Source organism: Hippopotamus amphibius, chromosome 6 (genome assembly GCF_030028045.1).
Source record: "Hippopotamus amphibius kiboko isolate mHipAmp2 chromosome 6, mHipAmp2.hap2, whole genome shotgun sequence".
Taxonomy (NCBI): Eukaryota; Metazoa; Chordata; class Mammalia; order Artiodactyla; family Hippopotamidae; genus Hippopotamus; species Hippopotamus amphibius.
In genome coordinates this window covers 135923185-135945778 of record NC_080191.1, presented here as the reverse complement: position 1 = coordinate 135945778, position 22594 = coordinate 135923185, and the positions used below count along the sequence as shown (strand labels likewise).

The window sequence follows — 22594 nt, the reverse complement described above, 5'->3', positions numbered from 1 at the left end:
TTGCAACTATACTTTTATAAACACTTTTTAACACAGCAAAACTGGTAAACCTAAAATGAGGAGGAGCTGGGGGAAAGGAATAAACTGATTTTAGGTAGGTTTCTTTTCATAACCTGATATTATGTGGATATATTATTTCACTAGGCTTAGAGTCAAAGATCATGTTTTTAAAGTAAATTTAGGGATTCCATAGCAATATATCAGCTGAAAACTCTGCTGAAAAAAAACCTAGAAATGTGTTTATATTAGAATAATAAAAACTTTAGATGTACAAATAAGCTCCCAATAAAGTAAGAGAAATACCCGGACCAAAGAGAGGGAACCAAAAATGGACCAGTAAGCCCAAGAGCTGAGGTGAGCCCCTCCTCCTCCCCCCAGGTGAATGGGGGGAGATGTTATCAGTTCTGTGATAACTACGTGTTAATGGCCATGTGAGAACAAGGCTTAGGCCAGGATGGGGAGTTACTTATTGAATTTCAGTAGGTATAGCCCTCCATCTCTGCTCTAGCACAAGACAGTGAGAAGTAAGCATGTCTCTCTTTGACTGAACACTACAGGGTCCTAAGAGTTTGTGACTTTGGGCCTACCGTTACACATGTTCAAGATTCAAATGTATACTATCTGACACAGTAAAAACAAATTCATTATAAAAATTATTTAAACATATGAGGAAACAATCCACCATAAATGAGAGCCAGCAGAAACCAAAAGGGATTAGACACCCCTCCCTCAAGAATTTCATTTATTTAAAGTATCAGCTAGAAACTAGAAAAAAAAGTGTATTTATGAAGGAGAGCTTCTTGGATATACAACTTTGATATAATGTTGAATGGGAAAAAAATATGTTGCACAAAGATATATACAATATACTGTTGATATAAAATTTTAAAACATGCAAAAAAAACCCTCTGTAAATGCTTATTGATGTATATGCATACAATTAAAATGTAAAAACATTCATGAAGATGATAAATACCAGCTTCGGATGGTGGTTGCCTCTAGGGAGAAAAGGAATTAAATGGGGTGGGAAGCAATTATGTTACAAGGTTAAGTTTGGTAAAGCTGAATGGTAGGCACACTGGTGGTCCTTATGTTTTTGTCTATATTTGTTTGATGGCTTGAAATATTTCATAATGAAGAAGAATATTTTAGCTTATGAATGAAATTTATAAGCTTTCTACACCAAAATGTCTTCATCAGTTTCTAATTTTTAAAAAATTCCTTATTTATTTTTGTATTATTTGATTGAAATTCAAGTCAGATAAAAATGACTAATCTGGGTTTTCCCCCGTCAGGGGTCCCAGGACCTTTAATGAGTATTGTTCCTGTCTTCAATTCCAATGACAGTCCCATTTATTGTGACCTTTTTCAGCAGTTAATCAGTATGTCTACATAGCTAAGTTCTATGAGCTAATGTGCTCGGTATAGATTGGGCATGACCTTGACAATTCCTGATCTTTTAAGAAAAAGCTGTTAGTAAAAATAAACAAAAAACAAAGAAAATAAAACAATGTTTTTCACATCTTTAAAAAAGAAAACCCTGACTTTTCCAATACCTTGGACTTTGTGGGCATATGACTGAAATCTGTTTGCGACTAATTCTGTGCGCCATATGTGGGAAAAGCAATTCTCATTATTTATCGTCACCCAGATATATTCACTTTGATCCAGGATCACACTTTCATTAAATTTAGTCATAGATATTCTGAAAATTCTGGCCTTCTTTTCCTAATCCTTATATCTAAATGTCCCCACCATTTAGTAAGGGTCTACCTATGTGTAATCACTGCTTATTTAATTCTTTCTGTGTATGCCTTCTATATACAGAGCCAAATTTCAAGTAAATAGAGGCAAGAAAATTCTCATTCAAGAAATCCCTTGTTGTGTAACAAAGGGAGTCCAACTCGAGGATGGAAGATGCCGTAGAGGACTGGGGCGGGGGGGTGGGGGGGGGACTCGAGGCGGGGGCAGTCAAGGAAGGGAGGGAATACAGGGATATGTGTATAAAAAACAGATGATTGAACTTGGTGTACCCCCAAAAAAATAATAAAAAATAAAAAAAAAAGAAATCCCTAGAAACAAATTCTGAGACATTTAAGTCCTTGAGAGGATTTTTCGAAAAACTCCATACCATAAAGTGATGAGCAGATGTTTCCCATATGCTGTTTGCAGATGAGTCCCATAGCTGATGTCATATTCTTTTCTTCAGGTTCTGCCATTTTAAACCCAGTTGTCCATACAAGTTTTTGAGGCAAATCGCGTATGACAAACAAGCTGAGTCCAAACTTCCCTTGAAATAGTGCAGAAATGGGGGATCTAAATTTACATTGCTACTTTTCTAACTATTCATAAAAATAAGGCCTAGTTTCCATATGTCAGTTGTCTGAATCATGCCTCCATGTCTCTCAGGAACATGAATACATTCCTCTGCACTTTTTTTTTTGGTTCAGTTTCATTTAGATTCATGCTATGGCACTGCTTAGTTTTCATTTAAACAGCATCCAAATGTTTCTTTTCAGAAATTCTTTATCGGAATTCTTTCCTTCTCAAGGGTGTGGTCTGGTTACTGTCAAATTTTCTTTTCCCCATGGTGCATTATTCAGGAAAAATGTTCATTAGGTAATGATGCTGATCATATCATAAAATATTCCCTTTTACGGAATCTGTTTAAATAATGCTTTAGTGATTTTTCAGAATAAGGTACCATGTTATTTTTAGCAGAGGATTTAGCTCTCAGTCTGTGCTACTTAATATGTGAGGGAGTACAAAATTTACTGCATTGATAATAATGGTGTTTCTGTGTCTCGTGGGCTGATAAAGGCATCATTCCTGTTATTGTTCCTTCAACAGGTAATGCCATGTTGTTGAGGGTGCTCCCTGCTGTGTATGATAAGCAGCCTCAGCCAATTAACAGACACCTGACAGAGCTCCTCACCTTGATGTCTCAGCTGGAACAACCAGAACAGTACCATCTTCTACGGCTTTTGCATGTAGCTGCAAAGAGGAAGCAACCAGAGGTAAAATTACATTATATACGTGATGGTCCACACAACCGGGTCTATTTCTGAGTAAGTGGACATAATGTATGCTTCAGGTTCCCTCTCTCATATATCTATGCATGCTCATCTTTACACGAAAGCACTCTTTCGCTTTTTCTAGAATCGTAAAAGTGAGGAGGGAGTGGCAGAAGTTGGATACTGTCTTAGCGCTCTCTAGAGAAACAGATCCAATAGAATCTGTCTGTCTATCTATCTATACATACATACATACATACATACATACATACATATTTATCATGAAGAATTGGAGTTGGCTTATACAATTATGAGGCTAAAAAGCCGTCTGCAAGCCGAGGACCCAGGAGAGTGAGTGCTGTAGTACCAGTCCAAGTCCAAGGGCCTGAGGACCAGAAGGCTGAGGGTGTAAGTCCCAGCCTGAGGCCAGAGGAAGACTGATGTCCCAGCTCAAGCAGTCATATGTAGGCCTTCAACAAATTGGCTGAGGCTCACTTGCACTGGGGAGGGTGATCTGCTTTCTCATTCTGCTGATGTAGATGCCAGTGTCATCTGGAAACACCGTCGCAGACACACCCAGCATAATGTTTAACTGAGGACCTGGGCACCCTCTGATCCAGTGAAGCTGACACATGCACTTAACCACCATGGGCACAGTAATACAGACACAACAAGCGTGCAAGTCTGTAGCCACTGCAGCACAGCTCTAATGAAAGTTCAGTGAGGTCGTGTAGTCCTAGGAATCTGTGGGTTCTCAGATAGGGCCAAGGGGAAGACCGGTACGTGCCTTGACTTATGGGGAGATCAGCCTGTAGTGAGAACAAAGCCTCACTTTCTAGACAGCAAGTTAGTTGTTCTTTGGATTCAAGTGAACGATTTTACTAATTAGGATGCTTGTGATCATCAGTAACCAAACCCCCAACCCACACCGGTTTAAACAATAAAAGGCACTTATTATGTGATGGGGAGAAACCTTCATATGAGACTTGATCAGGGGGTCAAATATGTGAGTAGAACATCTTCTCCATCTCCATGTCTCAAATTTTTGATTTCTCAGTGTTGGCGTCCTTCTTCTGTAGGCTTCCTCCTTGTGGGTTCCAGATGGGGGCGGGGGTTCTCTAAGCAGTATGCTTCTCCTACCTCCACGACCCCTACAGCATTCAAACCAAAGTCCCGATAGTCTCTGTTTCCAGCACATGCTGTACCCCTGGAGCCTCTCCTGAACCCTGCAGATACTCAGATAGAAACGAGAGGCGGCCTGGAATTAGGAAGTAGAAGTGGATTCTGGAGGGCAGCAAGGTATGCCCAAGTACAGGTTAATGGTCAGCCCAAGGTTGTATCAATTATGGCTGCATCTTTGCTTCATTTTCCTGGTGATATCAATATCCACCACTTGAAGAACCAGTCAGCACCAAGGGGATGTCTGGAGCATTTGAATTCAGCATCAGAATTCAAAGAAAGGCAGACAAGAGTCATCCTACGTAATTAACTGCAGTGGACTCTAAGCTCCTGTGGTAAAGCAGGGTATCCTCTTTTCCTCTGTATCCCACATCTTGGTACAGTATCTGATAGCACTCAGTAAACATTCATAAAACTAACCTGAACTAAAGAGAGTGATAAGTGCTCTACAAAAGGTATAAACAGAGAAGGGGGTGGGCAGTGAGTTCTGCCTTAGGGGAAAATAGGTGCTATTGGAGACCCACAGAGGGAGTGGCATGAGGCCAGACCTTGAAGTTTTGTGTCTGGTGGAGCAGAAGGGCGAAGGGCCTTCAGGAAGTGGGCACCGGGCTGGGAGACCTGGACACGTGAGAGCAGGCTTGAGCCCCACCCCCAGAGGTTTCAGTTAGGATGGGGTCCCCAATTCTGCCCTTTTACAAGTTCCCAGGCGATGCTGCCTCTGCTGCTTCAGGGACCACACTTTGAAGCAGCAAGGCTAGAGGTCAGGCAGAGGACAGGGCACCTCTCTGTTACCTGGTATTTAATTTTGCTTTTGCCCTTAGAACAATATAGTGTTATTTTTTTCATGTCTGTCTCTTCTAGTGCACCTTAAACTCCTTGAGGAGCAAGGCATCAGTGTCTGCATATTCGTGTGAACCCCTAGCATAGTGCTGAGCACATGGTAGGGTTTCAATAAAAAGTTGTTGAATTTGGAAATGAATAAATGAACAAAAGAGACCAAAGAGAGTGAAGACCGTGAAGAACAAGAGAAAAGATGTGTGTGGTATCCAGAGGGCTCAACGGGATCAAGACCTAGGGAGTTAAAGGAGATCGGAGATGGGAATTGACCTTGGATTTGGTAGCTGGGGACTCACCAGTGACTCACGAGAGAAAGCGGCCTGTGGGGGTGAAGTGGGGAGTGGCAGGCATCTATTATGGATTGTGTATGGAAGGGAAGGGTCGGAAATGACCGCGTGAGTGTGGAAGTTTAGAGGAGATAAGGAGGGTTTAAAAATATCCAGTAAGAATAAAGTGACTGAAGATGTGGAAGAAAATATTAGATACAGCAGGATGCTAGAGGAAGTCTGGGAGTGAAGTGAAGAGCACAAAAGGAGAAATGAATTTCAGAAAGGATTAAGGCAGGAAGGATAGGCATAGCTGTAACAGAGTTTGGGCAGGGAGTAGAGTTGAGGGATCACTGCGTCACCTAAAAGAAGGCTCAGAGTGAGGGGAGTGCAGACAGGGTGGTGTATTTGTTTCCTGTGCTGCTGCTGTAATATTACCACAAACATGGTGACTTAAAACAACACAAACACTACCTTACAGTTCTGGAGGTCAGAAGTCTAAAATGGGTCAACAGGCTTGCATTCCTTCCGGGGAACCTAGAGGAGAAGTCCAGCTCCGAGAGGCTGGCTCCTGGCCTGCGTCATTCTCACCTCTGCTTTTCCCATCACAACTTCTCTGACTCCGACTCTCCTTTTTCCCTCTTCCAAGGCCCTTGTGATGTACATTGGGGCCACCCAGATGATCCAGAATTCTCTCTCATCGCAAGACCCTTGACTTTATCACATTTACAAAGTCCCTTTTGCGTGGAAGAGGACATTTTCACAGGTTCTGAGGATTCAGATGTGGACATCTTTGGGAAGTCATTATTCTGCCTACCGTAGATAGAGACCGGGGACCAGGTGATATGGGGAAATGGGAGAGGTGACTAACAGGCCAAACCTGGCTTCATAAAGGAGGCAGCTGGCATGTCATTTTATCTGCAGTCTGAGAGCAGAAACAAAACAAATACCATTTTTGGAAAGGTGGGTTCAATAAAAGTTCAAGGGGAATCTGGAGAGAATAAGCTAATTCAACTTATTTCCCATGGGGTAAAGCCTGGGTGGAAAGGGAAATGAAACGGGTAGGAGGCTCACTTAGGGAGGGGAAAGGCCTTGGCATCACCCGACCCAAAAAGGTAGGGTACAGGAATGAGGGTGGCACCACATGTGGCATTCAAAGAGGTCCCATCAGTCCCCTTGTTACAGGCCTTCTGTGGCCGTCCAGAGGCTCGGGAAAGGGCTTATGAGGCCATTTAAAAACCAGGCCCCTAACTGTTGCCTGGCCTCCTAGGGTCAATTTAACCCTTACGCCTTGAACAACTATACAATCTCAGGGACCACAGGTGGGCGTTCTGTATCAGAGCACTGAGTTTTTACATATATGCTATGTTCTTCCCTCACTGCCACCACCCTTTCCGGGCTGACAATTGCTTAGATGTTGCTTTCTTGCCAGTAATCCTCTCTGACCCCTTTCTTCCCCCTAATCCCTGACATAGCAAATTTCACACTGTCATGAATTTGTCTCTGCTGGTCTCTCTCCCTCTGGACCACCTTGGCTGTGAGGCAGATGCTTGAGACCAAGGACCACCTTGTCCATCACTGTGTCCCCCGTACCCAGCATAGCACCTGGCACACAGAAGTCACTCCACGAATATTTCTTGACACAGATGAGTTAGCATTAGTGCCTAAATTTGTAGAGGATTTTATCATTCACAAAGGATTTTTGTTTCAACATCTAATATCTCTTTTAATCCTACCAGTAACTCTATGGTGTGTTATTTTTTTCCCCTATTTTACAGCAGTTAAAATGGATGCTTTGTTGTAAATGGAGTATAACCTTTAAAATTGTATAAAAATTAAAAATAAATTAATCAATTAAAATCAGGAAAAAAATGGTTGCTTTCAGAGGTTATCTTGCCCCCATCACACAAGTAGTAAGCAGAAAGTGACAGGTCCAGCACTCTGACTCCCAAGCCCTGCCTCTTTTGGCCTGGGGGAGTCACTGAGCAGCCTCCACTTCAGAAGGCCACAAGAGAAGTGTTCCCAGGTTACAAGAGGCAGGGAAGTGTGGACAGGGGGCACCAATAGTGGCCGAGCTCATGCCAAGTACCAGGCACTGTATACAGACATTATCTCATTTATTCCCCACAACCACCTTTTCATTTTGTAAACAGAGAAGCTGAAGTTTAGAGACGTTAAGAACAGTGCTGGTACCAAGGAGCAACTTGGTGAGGTGGCTTTTCATGCCCCCCTCATCTTTATCAGCCCCTCCAGTTTTCAGGTGGGCAGTGTCCATGTCTTCCACAGGCCATTAAAGTCACACTGCCCGGCCCCTAAGACTGCCATTTACAGGAAATCTGGGGGTGACACTGGTTAGGGAACTTCCACAAAGCCATGCAGATCAGGCTGAGCTATGTCAACCCAGTCTAATTCCAGCCACTGAGACCTTTTGATCTCAACATGCTTAAAAAAAAAAGAGAGAGAGAGAGAGAGACTGTAAGGCTATGTCTTGTGAAACAAATGGGAGAGCCAGGGGACACAGTAGAAAGGTGAACTAGACAAGAGGAGAACCCAACAGGAGAAAGAGAGAGGAAAGCAGATTCCCGTAGATATTCCTGTAGATATTCCTGTATGTGCTGTGTGTGGATCCTAAAATGAAGCAGAGGGTTAGGAAGCACCCATCGGGACATGAAGGGACTCCACCAGGGCCAGGTCCTGACTGGTGGGAGGGAGTGGTGATGAGGGCACCGCCCAGCTCTTCATTTCCCATCAGCATTTCTCTTCATGTTAAAGCAGCCCCGTCCCTCTCCACTCCCCTTGCCTCCTTCAGCTCTTTGTCAACTAATACTTAATTACTGAGATGCTCAGGCAGTGAGCTAGAGAAACCCCTGATTCACCCCTCCTCTTTCTCGTGTTCATTAATTAGCGGGCAAGGGGAACAGGAGGGATACAGAGAAAAGTTTGCTGAGAGAGGAACATGAAATAAGTGGCAACAATCAAATCTGCAAACTGAGGCTTTCAATGTACGTCCAGTTAATTCAAATGAAATAAGCGGTTAAATAAGAAGGATTTTGACCTTGTGAAATTTGGATTAAAAGGGGGCTTTTCTTTCTGCATAAAAGCTGTGCCAGAGCTCTGTAACTTGGAGGTAACCCGAGGAGGTTCTCCAGTGAAGGCAGTGTGCAGGAATGTTTCATGTTTTTTTGAATGCACTCCTCATTACCCACTCCCTGTGGTCAGTGATAACCTGGCTGTCCAGGGCTGGAGGGTCAACAATTGGCCCTTGAGAAGCAATCTTCTCTATGTACAGCTGATTAGTCCATGAGATTGTGAAGGTGGCATAGCGTCAACTTCCATCTGTTTGTGAGTTTCTGATGTTGTTGTCCGACCAGGTGGGGTCCCTTCCTCCATCACTGCCCTCTGAGTATTCTTCTCTTAGGAAACTATCCTTCCTAGGTGGAGGGAGGCAGTTTCTGGCTAGTGACTCATGGCTGGAAGCTCCAGAGAATTCTCTGAGTCCATTTGTAGGAAAAGGCTGGGTGGTCAATTTTCCAAGTGGCCTTCTGGGGCTAAGTCTGTATTCTTGGCTGCCAAAAACCATGCTGTAGTCTAGCCAATGAAAGGAACAGAATTTAGTAACACATATAAGCATAGAGTGCCAGGAAGTGGCATATTTAGCCCTCTGTTGATTGAGGTCCAGACCCAGAGGAACTGGTTTTGTGGTCTGGTCCCTAGAGTCATTTTCTAGGATTTTCTCTCAGCAGTGTAGAGCATTCCTATTCACATACCTAATCCTACACCACCTAACACAGCCTCACCAGGCTGACAAGACTCAGAGGTCACTTGGTGTTTATTTAAAATGAGAAAATTAAAGTGATGGAATGTATAGACTGTTCTAGAACAGTCTTTGGAGCAGAACCCTAGTTTTTAGAATATATATTTTGTTAGTATGGTGGGTGTAAGTAGTAAACAAGAAGAGTGGCAGTTATTTTATAGATTTTATAGACATTGTTAGTGCTAGCCAAATTAATTGAAAGAGAAAATTGAACCTGAAGACTAATTTAAGAGGGAGTGTGGACACATGCATGCACACACACACAGACACAATAGCTTGATTTTACTCTATAAATAAGAATTTAAACATCTTTTGCTGCCAGTTAAGTTACAGTGCTATGTTTTCAGATGGCCCTACCCTCATGGTGCCCATGGCCTGGAGTAGTAAGATGTGTCCACAAAATTTCAGTTCCATGACAAGATGCTAAACTTGTCAATAGACTGCCCTGGGAGACAGTAAAGGCAGTGATTAATTCTGCTCAGGAAGGATGGAAAAGCCAGTGTTGGGACCCTTCCCTAGGCTACTTGCTTTATACTGTTCTGAATGGCCCTCCTCTGCCTGTGGCCCCAGTTCTCATCCACTTCCCTGCCTACTATACATAGTCCAGATAACCGGGACCTTGGAATCCCTTTCCTGTAAATCTCCATCCTGCTTCCAGGACTTGTGTAAGGCCTGTTTCCCCAAGGACGGGCCATGCCAACAGTGTGACCCCACAGGTCTGAGGGGCAGCCTAGATGAGCTTCCCTATGTGGGCAAGGGTATCCACATATATGCATAGGAGACTCTTTGAGGGCAAAGCCAGGGGTAGGAAGAGAAGGGAGGGGCAAGAGATGGGGGTTAGGGGTCATTTCTTCCTGTTTCCTTTACAGGTGCCAAAAATTCTAGATTCAAATCAAGCCTCCCAGATTGTTATAAAGGTGTATGTGTAAGGTAAGAAGATAGAACACTAAAGGCTGCAGAATATTTCAGTGTATGGTCTGGGGGCCTTCCTTGTGCTCTAGCTCCAGGTTCTGTGTATGTTAGAGTGAGCTGGAGGGAGGGCTTCCAGAAGTAGAGGTATTTGAGATCAGCTTTGAAAGTATGAATTTTCTGTGTTCAAGCCACTGTGGGTGGTCCGTGGCATGTTGCTGGGTCAGAGTGTTCACGGAGGAAGAGGCAGCAGATACACTGGTCGGTGAAGAACCTGGAATGCCATGGCATTGGGATTCCGGCCATGCGCTGTGGGAAATCTCTAACAGAGCAGATGGGGTTTTAGGCAGTGAGGAGGTTGAAACGAGGGGAAAAGACCTGAGGCTAGGAGGCCAGTTTGGAAGCTCTTTCAGAGTCCATGGTGTGGAGCCTATGGCCTACATAGAGGCTGTGTCTGCTTGCTCTCTGCCAGCCATCTATGTAATCTTAGTGGCCACTCTTCTGTCAGCAAAAAGAAGGCTTTCTCTGAGTTATGAAACAGCTCTAATGAGGCAGCATGAAGAGACCAACCTAAGGAAATGCCCTGTGTTTGGAAAATATAATTTCTCCTTATCCAAGAATGTCTAAAGCCCAAAGCACCACGTCCCTTAAATGTGAGTGATAAACTTCAAGAAATATCTGCCTTTTTTCATTCACATTTTCCACATTTTATTATTATTCACATTATTCAGGGCTTCTCTTCTCTTCTCCTTCTATGGATTCAACTCTGCCCAGGAGTATATACTTGCCTGAGCCTGCCTGCCTGCCTGGATTCTCTTTTCTTTCTTCCATTCCCCTTTTCTTTCTTTTCCTTTTAAAATGTTCTTTATAGGCTTGGGATGTATGGCTGGAGTTTAAATAAAATTGTCATGACTGGAAGCACGTGTCACAGAGACCTTGGTGTTCCAGGAATAGGACATGAAGATTAAGGACTGGGAAATGGAATTTTGTAGACTGGGGCAGGAGATGTGTAAGCATTTTCCATTTCTAAAAGCCTCAGGTTAAGTATGCTGCCCTGACCCGGAGCAGCTGGCCGACACTCCTGCCATAGGTGCCAGGGACCTCTCATAGTTTCTCCCGAAGGACATGCAGTCGCCCCCAATGCACAGGCAGTCTTTATTGAACTGTTCATCCATATGTGCCATTTACCAGACACTAGCCCTATCCTTTCCTCTGCAAGCACTGGGTATGAATATCAAGTTTAAATTTATACATAAGATAATTCTAGTCATCTCAAAACTATCTTCTTTTATGTCCTTATTAGTTATGTTGTATATGACACATGGTAGTATATGTGTTTAAACATTATGTACAACTGTTCAACTATTATGGTGTGGGATGGTAGTTGAGGTTATCCAAAAACTACCCTATACAATCATTTAGATCTGCCTTCCTTTTATTTGTTCCTCAAATATTTATTGACTCACTTTCTGGCCAGGCTCTGTGCTAGGCATTGAGTATGTACAAAATTGAAATGATTCTTGACCTTGTAGAGCTGCAAGATGGACACTAGGCCAGCAATGAGAAGGAAGCATTAGGGTAGGAGCTTTAGCAGGGATGTGAAACTGAGAGGGGAAGAGAGGGGGAGTTGAGGAAGATTTTTTAAAGGAAATGATACTAATCTGAGGCCTCAAGAATGATAAGAAATTATCCAGCAAAATTGGGGCAGTAAGAATTACAGGCAGAATGGATCAAGTGAATAAAATTCCAGACACAAGAGAAAACACGGACATTAAAAAAAAAATCCAATATGGTAGAAGTATGTTATGTGATGGGATCTGGATGGGGAGACAGTAGAGTAGGTAGGTAAGGAGCTAAGTCTAGAAGATGGATAGGAGTGAGTTCAGAAAAGGTATGTTCAGCCTCTGACTTAAGAGCAATGAGAAATTAGTGAAATAAGTATTTTAAGCAGGAGAGGGTCACCATTGTGGCCACAAGGTCGAGAAGGGATTGGATGGATAAGACTGAAGGCAGAGAGAACAGTTAGGAGGCTGTTGCAATAACCCAAGTGTAGGGTGACTAGATCAGTGCCTCAGCTTAAATGTCCCTGCTGAGAGGACTTCCCTGACCCACAGCCTAAATCAGGACCCGGGGACTCTCTCCCACAGCACCCTGTATTTTTCCTATGTGATATTTATTAAAACTTAAAATTATGCATTTCTTTTGTAACTATTTGTTTTACTAAATATCTCCTTTACTAGACAGTGAATTATTCCATGACGGCAAGAGCCTGTCAGACTTGTTAGTGACATTAATTCCAGCACCTAGAACAGTACCTTGCAAATGGAAAGGACCCCATAAATATTTGTGAATGAGTGAATGGATAGATGAATGGACATGGAGGGAAGTGGACCCATCTGTGGGATGCTTGAGGGGGTGGAAAGAGTAGAACTTGGCGATTGCTTGGATGAAGCTGCTGATGACAGAAAAACAGTAGTCAAGAATGATTCCTAGACTGCTGGCTTGAGCAAGCAGGTAATAGTGTCATTTATGGGGAAAGGAGGCTAGAGATGTGGGAAAAGCAGGTTTGGGGTAGGGGATGGATTATGAGTTCAGCAGGTTGAGCTGTGCATCAGACTCAATTTTTAATACTGAAAGTAACATTTCAGATCTCCCTTATCAAAACCGCAAACCAATAACAAACGAAAGAAAATAACATAGTAGAAGTATGGATGGGCAAAATAGTTTGTACTTTTATTGTTCAGTTTTCCACAGTTTGTCCTTTCTAATTCTTTTATTTTACCAGGCAAAACAGTTCATTAAATTGTCAGTATGCAATGTGTCTATGTATTAACATAGAGACTTTATTCCACAAAAAAGTCACATTCTCCTTAATACAAATTATTGCATCTTTATATTGATAAAAGCATTAAAAATTAAGAAAGATAGATTAGAATATTGAGAATATGGTAATTATTTTACTTTAATAATTTTTTATCATATTAAATTTTTGTGATTCAAATGGAAAATTGAAGAAAATGAAGAGTTCTCTCCTACTTTCTTACATTTATTATTAAATATTTCCATACCATATTTCTCCAATTTGAAGTCTTTGATTAACATCATCGTCAAGGATCTCTTACATACTTATATTGTCCTTTAAATTGGAACTCTGATATTCTGTGGATAATTAGGAGTTAACTGGTGAAATGAGGTAGTGGAGAAGACCTACACAGAGGGAATAATATGTGCAAAGGTCCTGTGGTGAGAGGAATTTGATAGAGAAAAACATGCCATTGTTACTGAAGTTGAGAGAGCAGTGTGGTCATGTCCAAGATGATGTCTAAGGAGTAGGCAAGTAGGGACTGAGTATGTAGGCCATGTTAAAGATTTTGGCCTGTGTCCTAATTTCTAGGAATCTCTAGTTCTGGGTACATGGTAGGTATTCAGTAAATACTTTTTATGCCACCTATGCTCTTCAACTCAATTTAATTAGTGATCAAATTCATTCTTCTGAATATATGCAGCACAGTTGATAATGGACAGCACAACCAGTTTCTGAGAATACTACTTAATAATGTTTTCCACAAGTCTTTAGGAAAACTCTATTCTTTAAGGACACCCCTCCCCCCAAATATTGAAGCTCTCATAGTGGTTTGGAGGAAATGTAACACTACTGATAAGGACATAACACAACAAAACTTGACTTATGAATAGTAGCATTTAAGCATTTTGTAGCCTTCACTCTTCAATAGCAGAGCACAGATTTAGAGAGAAAGCAAAAGGAACTCAAGCCTCTGAAATTTTATTGTAAATTTTAAATTTCAGACTTGGGAGATTTACTTGAGTTCCAACAAGAGTAATAATCTCAGAATGTGTTGAGTTCAGATTGAATAGAAAAATATTAGATTGATTCTGACTTAATTAACTTTCCTCTTTCTTTCTCTTTCTTCCCTCTTCTTCTCCTTTTTTCCTATAGGTGGTTCAAAAGTGTATTCCTTTCCTAATCGGGCATTTGAAGGATTCGTCCCATAATGACATCATCCTAAGCATCCTCATAGAGATAGCAGGCTATGAGCCAGTGGCTTTGAATGATTTTCTTCCAATGCTGAAGGAGATTGCTGAGAGATTCCCCTACCTCATTGGACAAATGGCGAGAATCTATGGAGCTGTTGGGCATGTGGATGAAGTAAGTATGGCTTTTTTTCTCTCCATTTCCCTAAATTCCATCGGCACTTAATCCATTGGAGCTCTGTGACCTACAAATTTGTCCATCCTGAGACTTCTGAGAGTTTTCATTTCTTTCTTTCTCTCTCTCTCTGTTTTTTTTTTTTTTTTCTTTTCTTTTCTTGGCATGGACCGTGGCCTCTGGATCAAGGGCATTGTAGCTGGGTTATGTGGAAGGTTCAGAAAGTGAGGATTTCATTTCTGGAGTGTCACCTGAGGAAGCAGAAGGGTTACAATGGACAGAGCACTATGACAGATTCAAGATCACTTTGTAATAACAACCAGTAAAAGAGTTTCATCTCATTTCTGGTTACAATTCTGCTTAACCCAAGAGATGATCAGTAAACCGAGTTAGGTCTCAGAGACTGCCTATTAATGAGAACCCATAGCTATCCTGTCAATAAGTGCCTGGACTCAGTATGTTTTGAGCCCTCTGCATGATGTTACTTGGGAGAGTGCAGTAAATGTTCATGGATGTTTAAAAGTCCTAGTCTAAATATTTGCATAATAAAATCTTTCAGAAGGGACAACAGGATGCCATCAGTGCTTGTCAGGATTAGGCAACTAAGAAAGAATTTCCAGAAATTAAAGTTCTGAAGGGTGTGTGCATACATGTGTACACACACGTACATATCTGTCTGATGATTTTATATTGGGATTTAGGATTTTTGTCTTTTAAAAATAAAGCAAATATATAATTGATAGAGGACAGCTTTTACTTTCACCCACGTACCTATACTGTAGTTTCCTATTAGATAAATATAAAATTGTACAACTCCTAAAAGGGATTTCATATTTCCCCAAGTTTAACCCTTTGAGTCTACACAGGAGAAAGTTAAAAACTGGAAAGGTTAAGTGACTCATCCAGGCTCAGACTGGGCTAGTTGGTGACCCAGCTGGAATTAGATCTTTGGTATCCTTGGCACTCTTTTCAAATTTTGCCTTAAAATGGATCTTTGGTTCTGTTTTGTTTGATTGCTGCTGAGATTTGTGGAGAGCCTGATGTGTGCCAGGCTTCCTCCTGGTTGAGAGCCTTTCTCCTCTAGTTTCCCGGAAGAAGGTGGGAGAATTGGGCTCCTAAGCAGCTGGTACTTGTCAATGTGACAGTGGCTCTTGTAAAAGGATTACTTGGTACTGACATGCTGCTTAGTATAATCCCTTTCTGTTCACTGCTGTTTGGAATGTCTCACGCCTGCCATGCTCTGCCTTCTGGTAACACTTTCTGTACCCATCACCTTTGCTGCCAGGAGAAGCTGCTGGTATGGTATGCCCAAGTGCTTTTAGGCCAACTGCAATCAACAGCTGTTTGACTGAATCTGCTGACCTTGCAGATTTCTGCATGGACCAAAAAATTCAACCTCTGATGTGCGCGGCCTTGGAATCTTTAAGTGGTAGTTCTTTTGTTACAAATACATTTATGATTCATTAATGTGTAGTGATGTACATTGAAAGTGACTGAACCTCCCATAGAAAATGTAATCTATAAACAAAGCAAAATAAAACAAACAAAAACACTAGCCACTGTAGGTTTATCTGAACTAAGGCTAACCTGAGAGAGAATGGACTATTAGGTGACGTTTATGTGACTCCAAATGAGTACAGAGAGAAGGAGAGGGGGTCCAAAGAGCCTGAGGAATCACTTATTTCAAAATTCAGAATATCAGAATATTTCCTCTTTTCTGTCTCTCTGTCTCTCTCTCATATCTCTCCCCATCTCCCTCCCTCTCCTCCCTCTCCCTCTTCCTCTCCCTCTCCCTCTCCGTCTCCGTCTCTGTCTCTCATTCTCATGTGCCCATGGAGGCATCTGTGTTTGGGAGAGAAAAAGTTTTTTCCTAATGCTTCTGATTCACCTTATCAGCAGAGAGCAATTCTAGATCAAATACTTTCCAAATGTATCTGGATCTCAGGATTATATTAGGAGCTTTTTTAACAATATAAGTTCTTGGGCCCCATAGAATACCTACTAAATCAAAACCTCTAGGAAAGGGATCCAAGAATCTGGATTTATGGGAACTGCCCCATCCAACCTCTGCCAGGGTAATTCTGATGCAGCATTTAGTGGATCAATATTTGAGCTCCCTTGACATAACGTGTTTAAAGCATTTTATCTTTTAGACTAAGAATCAATCAGGCCTTGTCCATCACCTTGTCCTGCCTTTTAATTGATTAGTCATGCTAATCAATTAAAACTTTTCCAGACTACTAATATGGCAGTTTAGATAATATGTGGTTAAGAATAACACACAAATTCAAAATAACAATGGTTTAAACAAAGATACACATCTATATCCCTTGCACATAAAGAAGTCTAGAAGGCAGTCGGTCTAGAACTCCATGTTTCAGAAACCCAGGCCCCTTCTCCTTTGTTGCTCTCCCATCCTTGAGCACACCAAAGAGCACAGGGCTTCTATCTCACGGTCCAAGATGGCTACTCATCTCCACCCATCAAGTCAACATTTCAGCCAATAGAAAGGGGAAAGGGGAGAAGCACTCTTCCAGACAAACACAACCTACTATTTATATCCCATTGGATAAATAACAATGCTGCAGATGAGCATACCTAGCAGCAAAGGAGGCTGGAATGGAACATGTAGTCTGGATTTAGGTGGCCATATGCCCAGCTAATCAAAAGAGAAGGACAGAAAGGATGACAGAGGACAAAGAATGTCTCTGTTGCAGTTCATCAAGTCATTCATTTCTCTGGGTCACTTTTCTCTCCTCAAAAATAAATAATGTGTTTGCACTGGATTACCTCCCTTCTGGCTCTGATATTCTTGGATTCCATTATTCTATTCCATTTAAGATCAGCCTGACAGAATTACTTATAAATGTTAGTCAGGATCCTTTACTCAGAAATAGTGCCTAAAATATCACCCTTTGAAAGTCCTTCTTTTGGTTTTAAGTACAGCCGACTTCACTTTGTTGTACAGCAAAAACTGGCACAACAGTGTAAAGCAATTATATTCCAATAAAGAGCTTAAAAACAAAGAATGCCAAAACTCAGATGTCCCAAGAATTGGTAGTCTAAGCAACTATTAACTACTTAATTTGAGTAAACCTGTTCAGTGTTCTAAAAGCCTTGTGGTGCCGTATTCCTAAAGATCAAAACCAATAGGCAAGATATATGTGTATGGTTATTTCTATCCAGACTCTTTGCAGAAGGCAACAGGAAGTTACTGAAGTACATGGCCAGGTGGATATGAGAGCAGAAGTCAAGTATGGACTCCTGGCTGCATATGCAGGAGGAAATTGCAATAAGGAACTTTGCCTTGAAAAGGCCCCTCTGTTTTCTGTGTGGAGAGCTTGGTCTATGTGAGATAAAGGGACATGGGGATATGTGAGACATGGAGATATTTAGGGTGTTAATGATGAGACCCACAGGACCCTAGTGACCTCAGGCCTTAAGATTCTCTCTCTCAATCCTACCCCGTCGCATCTAAAAATTGACTTAATTAAAATATTTTTTCTCTTTGACACCAAAATAAAAATTTCAGATGATTTCAGGGGTTCCAAGTATCAGGTTATTTTTGTTGCTAGGATTTAAAAAGATTTTGGAAATGCAGAAAAGCCAATGCAACTTTGAGCATCTTGCTCCAACTTTTGAGATGCGCGGTCTGTGACTGACTGGAGCCTGCTGTTGACCCCTCCCTTGTTGCCTGCCTTCCAGCAGACTGCATTGTTTGATCATCAAGAGGAAGAGGGGAGTCTCCAGGGGGTGTGAGGCCCTCAAGCCCAGGATCGCCTCAGGAGTGGAGTCAGCCTGAAATCAATCACACACGCTATTAATTGACTTCTGCCCCACCTTCTGTGCCTGCATGAAGCCAGGTGCAGGAACTGCAGGGCTGGCTTTGGGGTACCATACTGGGTGCGCCTGTCTTTCAAATCAGCACCCATCTGGGTGGGCAAACTGTTTTCAACAGTTGATAGCAGCCACAATCTTCCCATCTGCTGGTGTAAACCCAGCAGAGGAAAGCTGTATCTATAAAACAAAAAATAACACCCTGTAGATACATACTTTCTCTGTCTCCCAAATTACCTCAGGGATCCTTTTTTGCCCAAATTTGAAATGAAACCATGCTTAATAGCCATGGTGCTTGTGTCACTATAGGAGGCTGTACAGTGACTCACAGGCAATTTTCAGGTATGTTCTGGCATCCAGAGTACATATGTTGGATGGAGGGTGAAACTAGGAGGACCAAAGGGCAAAGAAATCCATCCACTTCTAGGGTAACTGATAAGTGGTTGCCTTTGAGGTGCACCTTCCTTTGGCCCAGTCCCGTAAAGGACACAGCTGGCTCTTCATCATGCCAGGATTCACCCCACTGCTGAGGTATGTTCAGTTGAAGCAGATGCATAAATAAGAAATATTTTGTTAGCTACATCCTCAGCATGGCAGAAATACACAGGTCCTTCTGTCTTTCTCAAATGAGGAGACTGTGGTGGAGACCTCCAGACAACAGCAGAAATAACTTAGTAACTTCTGAGGGTCCATCCCCAGACTTACATCTAGAGAATTCATAAAAGCCCTAGCACAGTGCCCGGCATAGGGTAAGTGCTTGATACATTTCAACTAATAATAGTAATAATAACAACAGCAACAGCAATATAATAAAATTCTACCCAGCTGGAGAGGGTTAATGAGAAAGGAATGTGTTTCTTCCCACTCTCATGCATCTCTTATAGAATTACCAGTTCTCTTCCTAAAAATGCAAGTGTGATCCTCCTTCCTTGCACAAAGTCTTCTGTTGGCTCCTATAGGATGCCATCATCTTGACTTGGCCCTACCTTCCCTCTCTAGCTTTAGCTTTTCTCTGTCCGGGCTGTTCCATCCCCACTATGTTCTGTCTATTAGCATTTTGCATCCTGCCCTGAGCACACCTTGCTCTGACATATGTCATGATCTTCACAGTCTGTCCCTCTGCCTGGATAATTTCCATCCCCTGCTCTCATCTTTCCTGGCCCAGATCAGATGTCACCTCCTGTGTAAGCTCTTCCCAGTTCCCTGAGGCAGTTAGTCGCCCCCTCTATGCTCCCACCGCACTCTGGCTGTACCTCAAAGGTCATACTGACTGTGTCGTGTTGTAATTTGCCTGTCCACGTCTGTTTCTTCTTCATGAGTCTCTGAGCTGTCATAGGAAGGGGTCATACCTTATCCATCTGAATTCACCAGTGGCCAAAAAAATTCATGGGTACTCGAGAGTACTGTTAATTAAGCATTTGAAGGTTGGATTCTCACTAGCCACTTTCATTCAATCAAGTCTCTGTCTAATTCTTCTAGGTGACATAACTATAACTCAAGAGAAAGGAAAAGACAATATTAAGATGGAAAGTGTTGTTGATACTTCAGAGCCTACACAGTTTGTCTCTGATATCTAACAGGTGAAAGATGAGAATGAGTTTGACAGGAGGCCTGGAGTTATTAACCAGAAAGCATATAATGAGGCATGTCTGTCCGTGATTACAAAAGATCCTGGCTTCTGGTAGGTGAAATCAGAGAAAAATGATGTTGAGTGGATCATGAGAAGAGGTTTTCAGGGCCTTCCCTGGTGGTACAGTGGTTAAGACTTGGCTTTCTAATGCTGGGGGTGTGGGTTCGATCCCTGCTTGGAGAGCTAAGATCTCACATGCCTCGCAGCCAAAAAAGCCAAAACATAAAACAGAAGCAATATTGTAACAAATTCAATAAAGACTTTAAAACTGGTCCACATGAAAAAAAAAATCTTAAAGAAAATAAAGAAAAGAGGTTTTCATCTATGAGGGCTCAGCAGGCAGCAAACTCATTGAAGTGCAGCTCCTAGGAGGAACATTCACCGCTGTAGGCTGAGCAGTGAGCACCACCTAGGATATATTCTGTGTAAGAATTCATTATATGAATGATCTTGGTGACCATGGGGACATCCATACAGTATAATGTGGTGGCTGAGAGGGTGGTCTCAAGAGTCAGACCAGCTTGGTTTGAATCCTGACTCAGCTGTGTGGCCTTGAGCAAGTTACATCACCTCTCTTGATTCAGTTTCCTCATCTGTAAAATAGGAATAGGAACATTATTTACCTCATAGTTTTGTTATGAGGATTTAATGAGTTAAACCATGGAGAACAGTGTCTGGCAAATGGTAAACATTCAATAAATATCAGCAATTTATTACTTCCTCAGTGGTGCCCAAGGCTTTCTCATTGCATTTATTTGGATGCAGACTGAAACGTAAGCCTAACAGAATGAAATCAGGGAAGACAGGAACAGGTGAATGCTGTGCCTCTTCTCTTCTTCCCCAGGGGAAGAGACTGAATGGATGGGCATGTGGGGGACAAGTCAAAATAAGGACAGAGTAAAAGGAATGAGGTACTGCATGTACCATTAAAGGTATAAAGCAGGACTGGCTGTATCTTCTTTCTTTGTTAGGAAATAACTGGTGTATATAATTTTTTTTCTCCAAGCAGAACACATATCTGCTTTCTATTTATATTGCAGATCACCATTCCTTAGGGGAATAAAAGTCACAAAAACAATAATAAAGCCACATTTTATAAAAAAAAATTTTATAATATAAAATAGGCCTTTTTTTCTTGGGGGCGCTGGAAGTGCATTGCCTTCCATAAAGGACAGGTGGTCCCCAGCTCCCCACCTATAAAAACAGCTCAAATAAGTTTGCAGCAGTTTTTTAAAACTCTCATTAACTAAATCTGAAGTGGTTTAAATTAAATCCAGGCCAGACTGACTTTTCTTGCCTATGAAGAACTGAAGTAGAATGCTTCAGTTCCAGAGGCTTTATTTTTTTAGTCATTTTCGTCACTCATTAGACTCTCTGAGCTGTGCGGTGATCTTGTGGCCCCTTGATTGGGTATTGCAGTTATTACAACCCTCCTGCCTAAGGTGGTCCACATGGAAGAGAGCCTTCTTTAGAAACGGCTTTGGCTTTTTTGAGAGGACAAATTGAATTCAGGTGTTGTGTCCGTCTACTTAAGTCTCAAATAAACGAACTGAAGCAATTTTCCTTTCATAGTCCCATCCTCACCAGGACCTCCTCTCGTTAGAAGGCACGCACTGGTACAGAGCATGCCCTCCATAGCTGTTTCCCCCACCCTATGCCAGACGCACAAGGCAGCCAACCCGTGTGGCGGAAACACAGATGCCCTAAACTGCTCTTTACACATGATCTCATAGCACGTGGAAGGATGCTACGGCCAGTTGTTTTCCTTAGCTGGAGACCAGCAGTCTGCACCTGTGAAGAATCAAATGGCATGCCCTCCAAGTGTGGCCGCTGCCAGGGTGGGTGTGAAATCCTGTGCCCTCTGCCTTGTTTTCCTCACTGGCTGGGATATGCTGGGCAAGCACCAGGGTGTGTTTGCTACTTCCTTTCTGGGCTCAGCGTCCTGGACACTTTTCAAGTAGAGACATGACACACATCTTGCCCAGGTTGCATTTCTGTGACATCCGGCAGGCCTTCCACAAAAACACTTTCAGGAGGAAAAGGAAAAGAATGACAAAGGCAACTGAAAACCACATTACTGTTCTCATCCTGACTGTGTGGAAAAACATCCTTCGAAATAGGAGCTGGATGGATGCTGTGCACCTTTAACTTGCAAATCAAGACTATAGGCTCTGGGAGCCATTCTAGAAAGGAAGGATCTGTGACTAAAAAGCCACAGTTTCCCCAAGGGCGGGGAATTTAGTTAAAACTTTGGTAGGTTCTTTGTCTTTGGGGAAGCCTTGGTTGGTGCCAGCCAGCAGCTACTTAATACTACAAAATTGTCATCCATTGGGGAAGATTTTTTTTTCCAAAATGCAAATAGCTTTATTATTTTTTATATTGTGAAAAGGTTACATGCTAATTGTAAATGATGTTAATAATAAATCTCTCACAAAGTGTAAAGAAAACAAAAACAAAAAAACTTTAAGTATATACAAAATATGCTTTCACATAACAGCTGATTTTCCATAGCCTCCCTCAATGATATAGGGTTGAGTCGCTGATTCTTTCTGGGTGTGAACCTCAGTGCTGTTGGTGGTGGGGACACAGAGAGGAGAAGGACATTGTCCCTGCCCTAGAGGGGCTCACGGTGAGTGGGGGGCAAGAGAGATATACAAACAGATGATTAGAGTTTAACTCGGTGCCTGTTACTGCTGATTTCCGAACTGGATCAAGAAGGAAACAACTCACCTCGTGTGGCCGAGTTTGGAAGCGTGTTCTAAGTGAGGCTTGCTGGACGATACGATTATGTCAGGGGAGGAGGAAGGTATTCACGGGAGGACACAGCAAGTATAACGGCAAGCAGCTGAGGGAAAGCCTTGAGCCTTCTGGAAACTGTGACGTTTCAAGTGCCGGGAGCGTGGAATGGATAACAGAGGGAGGGGAGAGGGAGGAGGCCGG

The 22594-nt window shown here is 42.3% G+C and overlaps 1 protein-coding gene across 2 annotated transcripts in view; it reads left to right on the top strand.

Moving 5' to 3' along the window:
• VEPH1 (ventricular zone expressed PH domain containing 1) overlaps positions 1 to 22594 on the top strand; it is a 199328-nt gene that overhangs the window by 55956 nt on the left and 120778 nt on the right. For both annotated transcript variants that reach the window (XM_057738903.1, XM_057738902.1), the window contains exons 4-5: positions 2851 to 3017; positions 13978 to 14187. In XM_057738903.1, coding sequence (XP_057594886.1) covers positions 2851 to 3017; positions 13978 to 14187 — 377 coding nt within the window. The remainder of the gene's footprint in view (positions 1 to 2850; positions 3018 to 13977; positions 14188 to 22594) is intronic.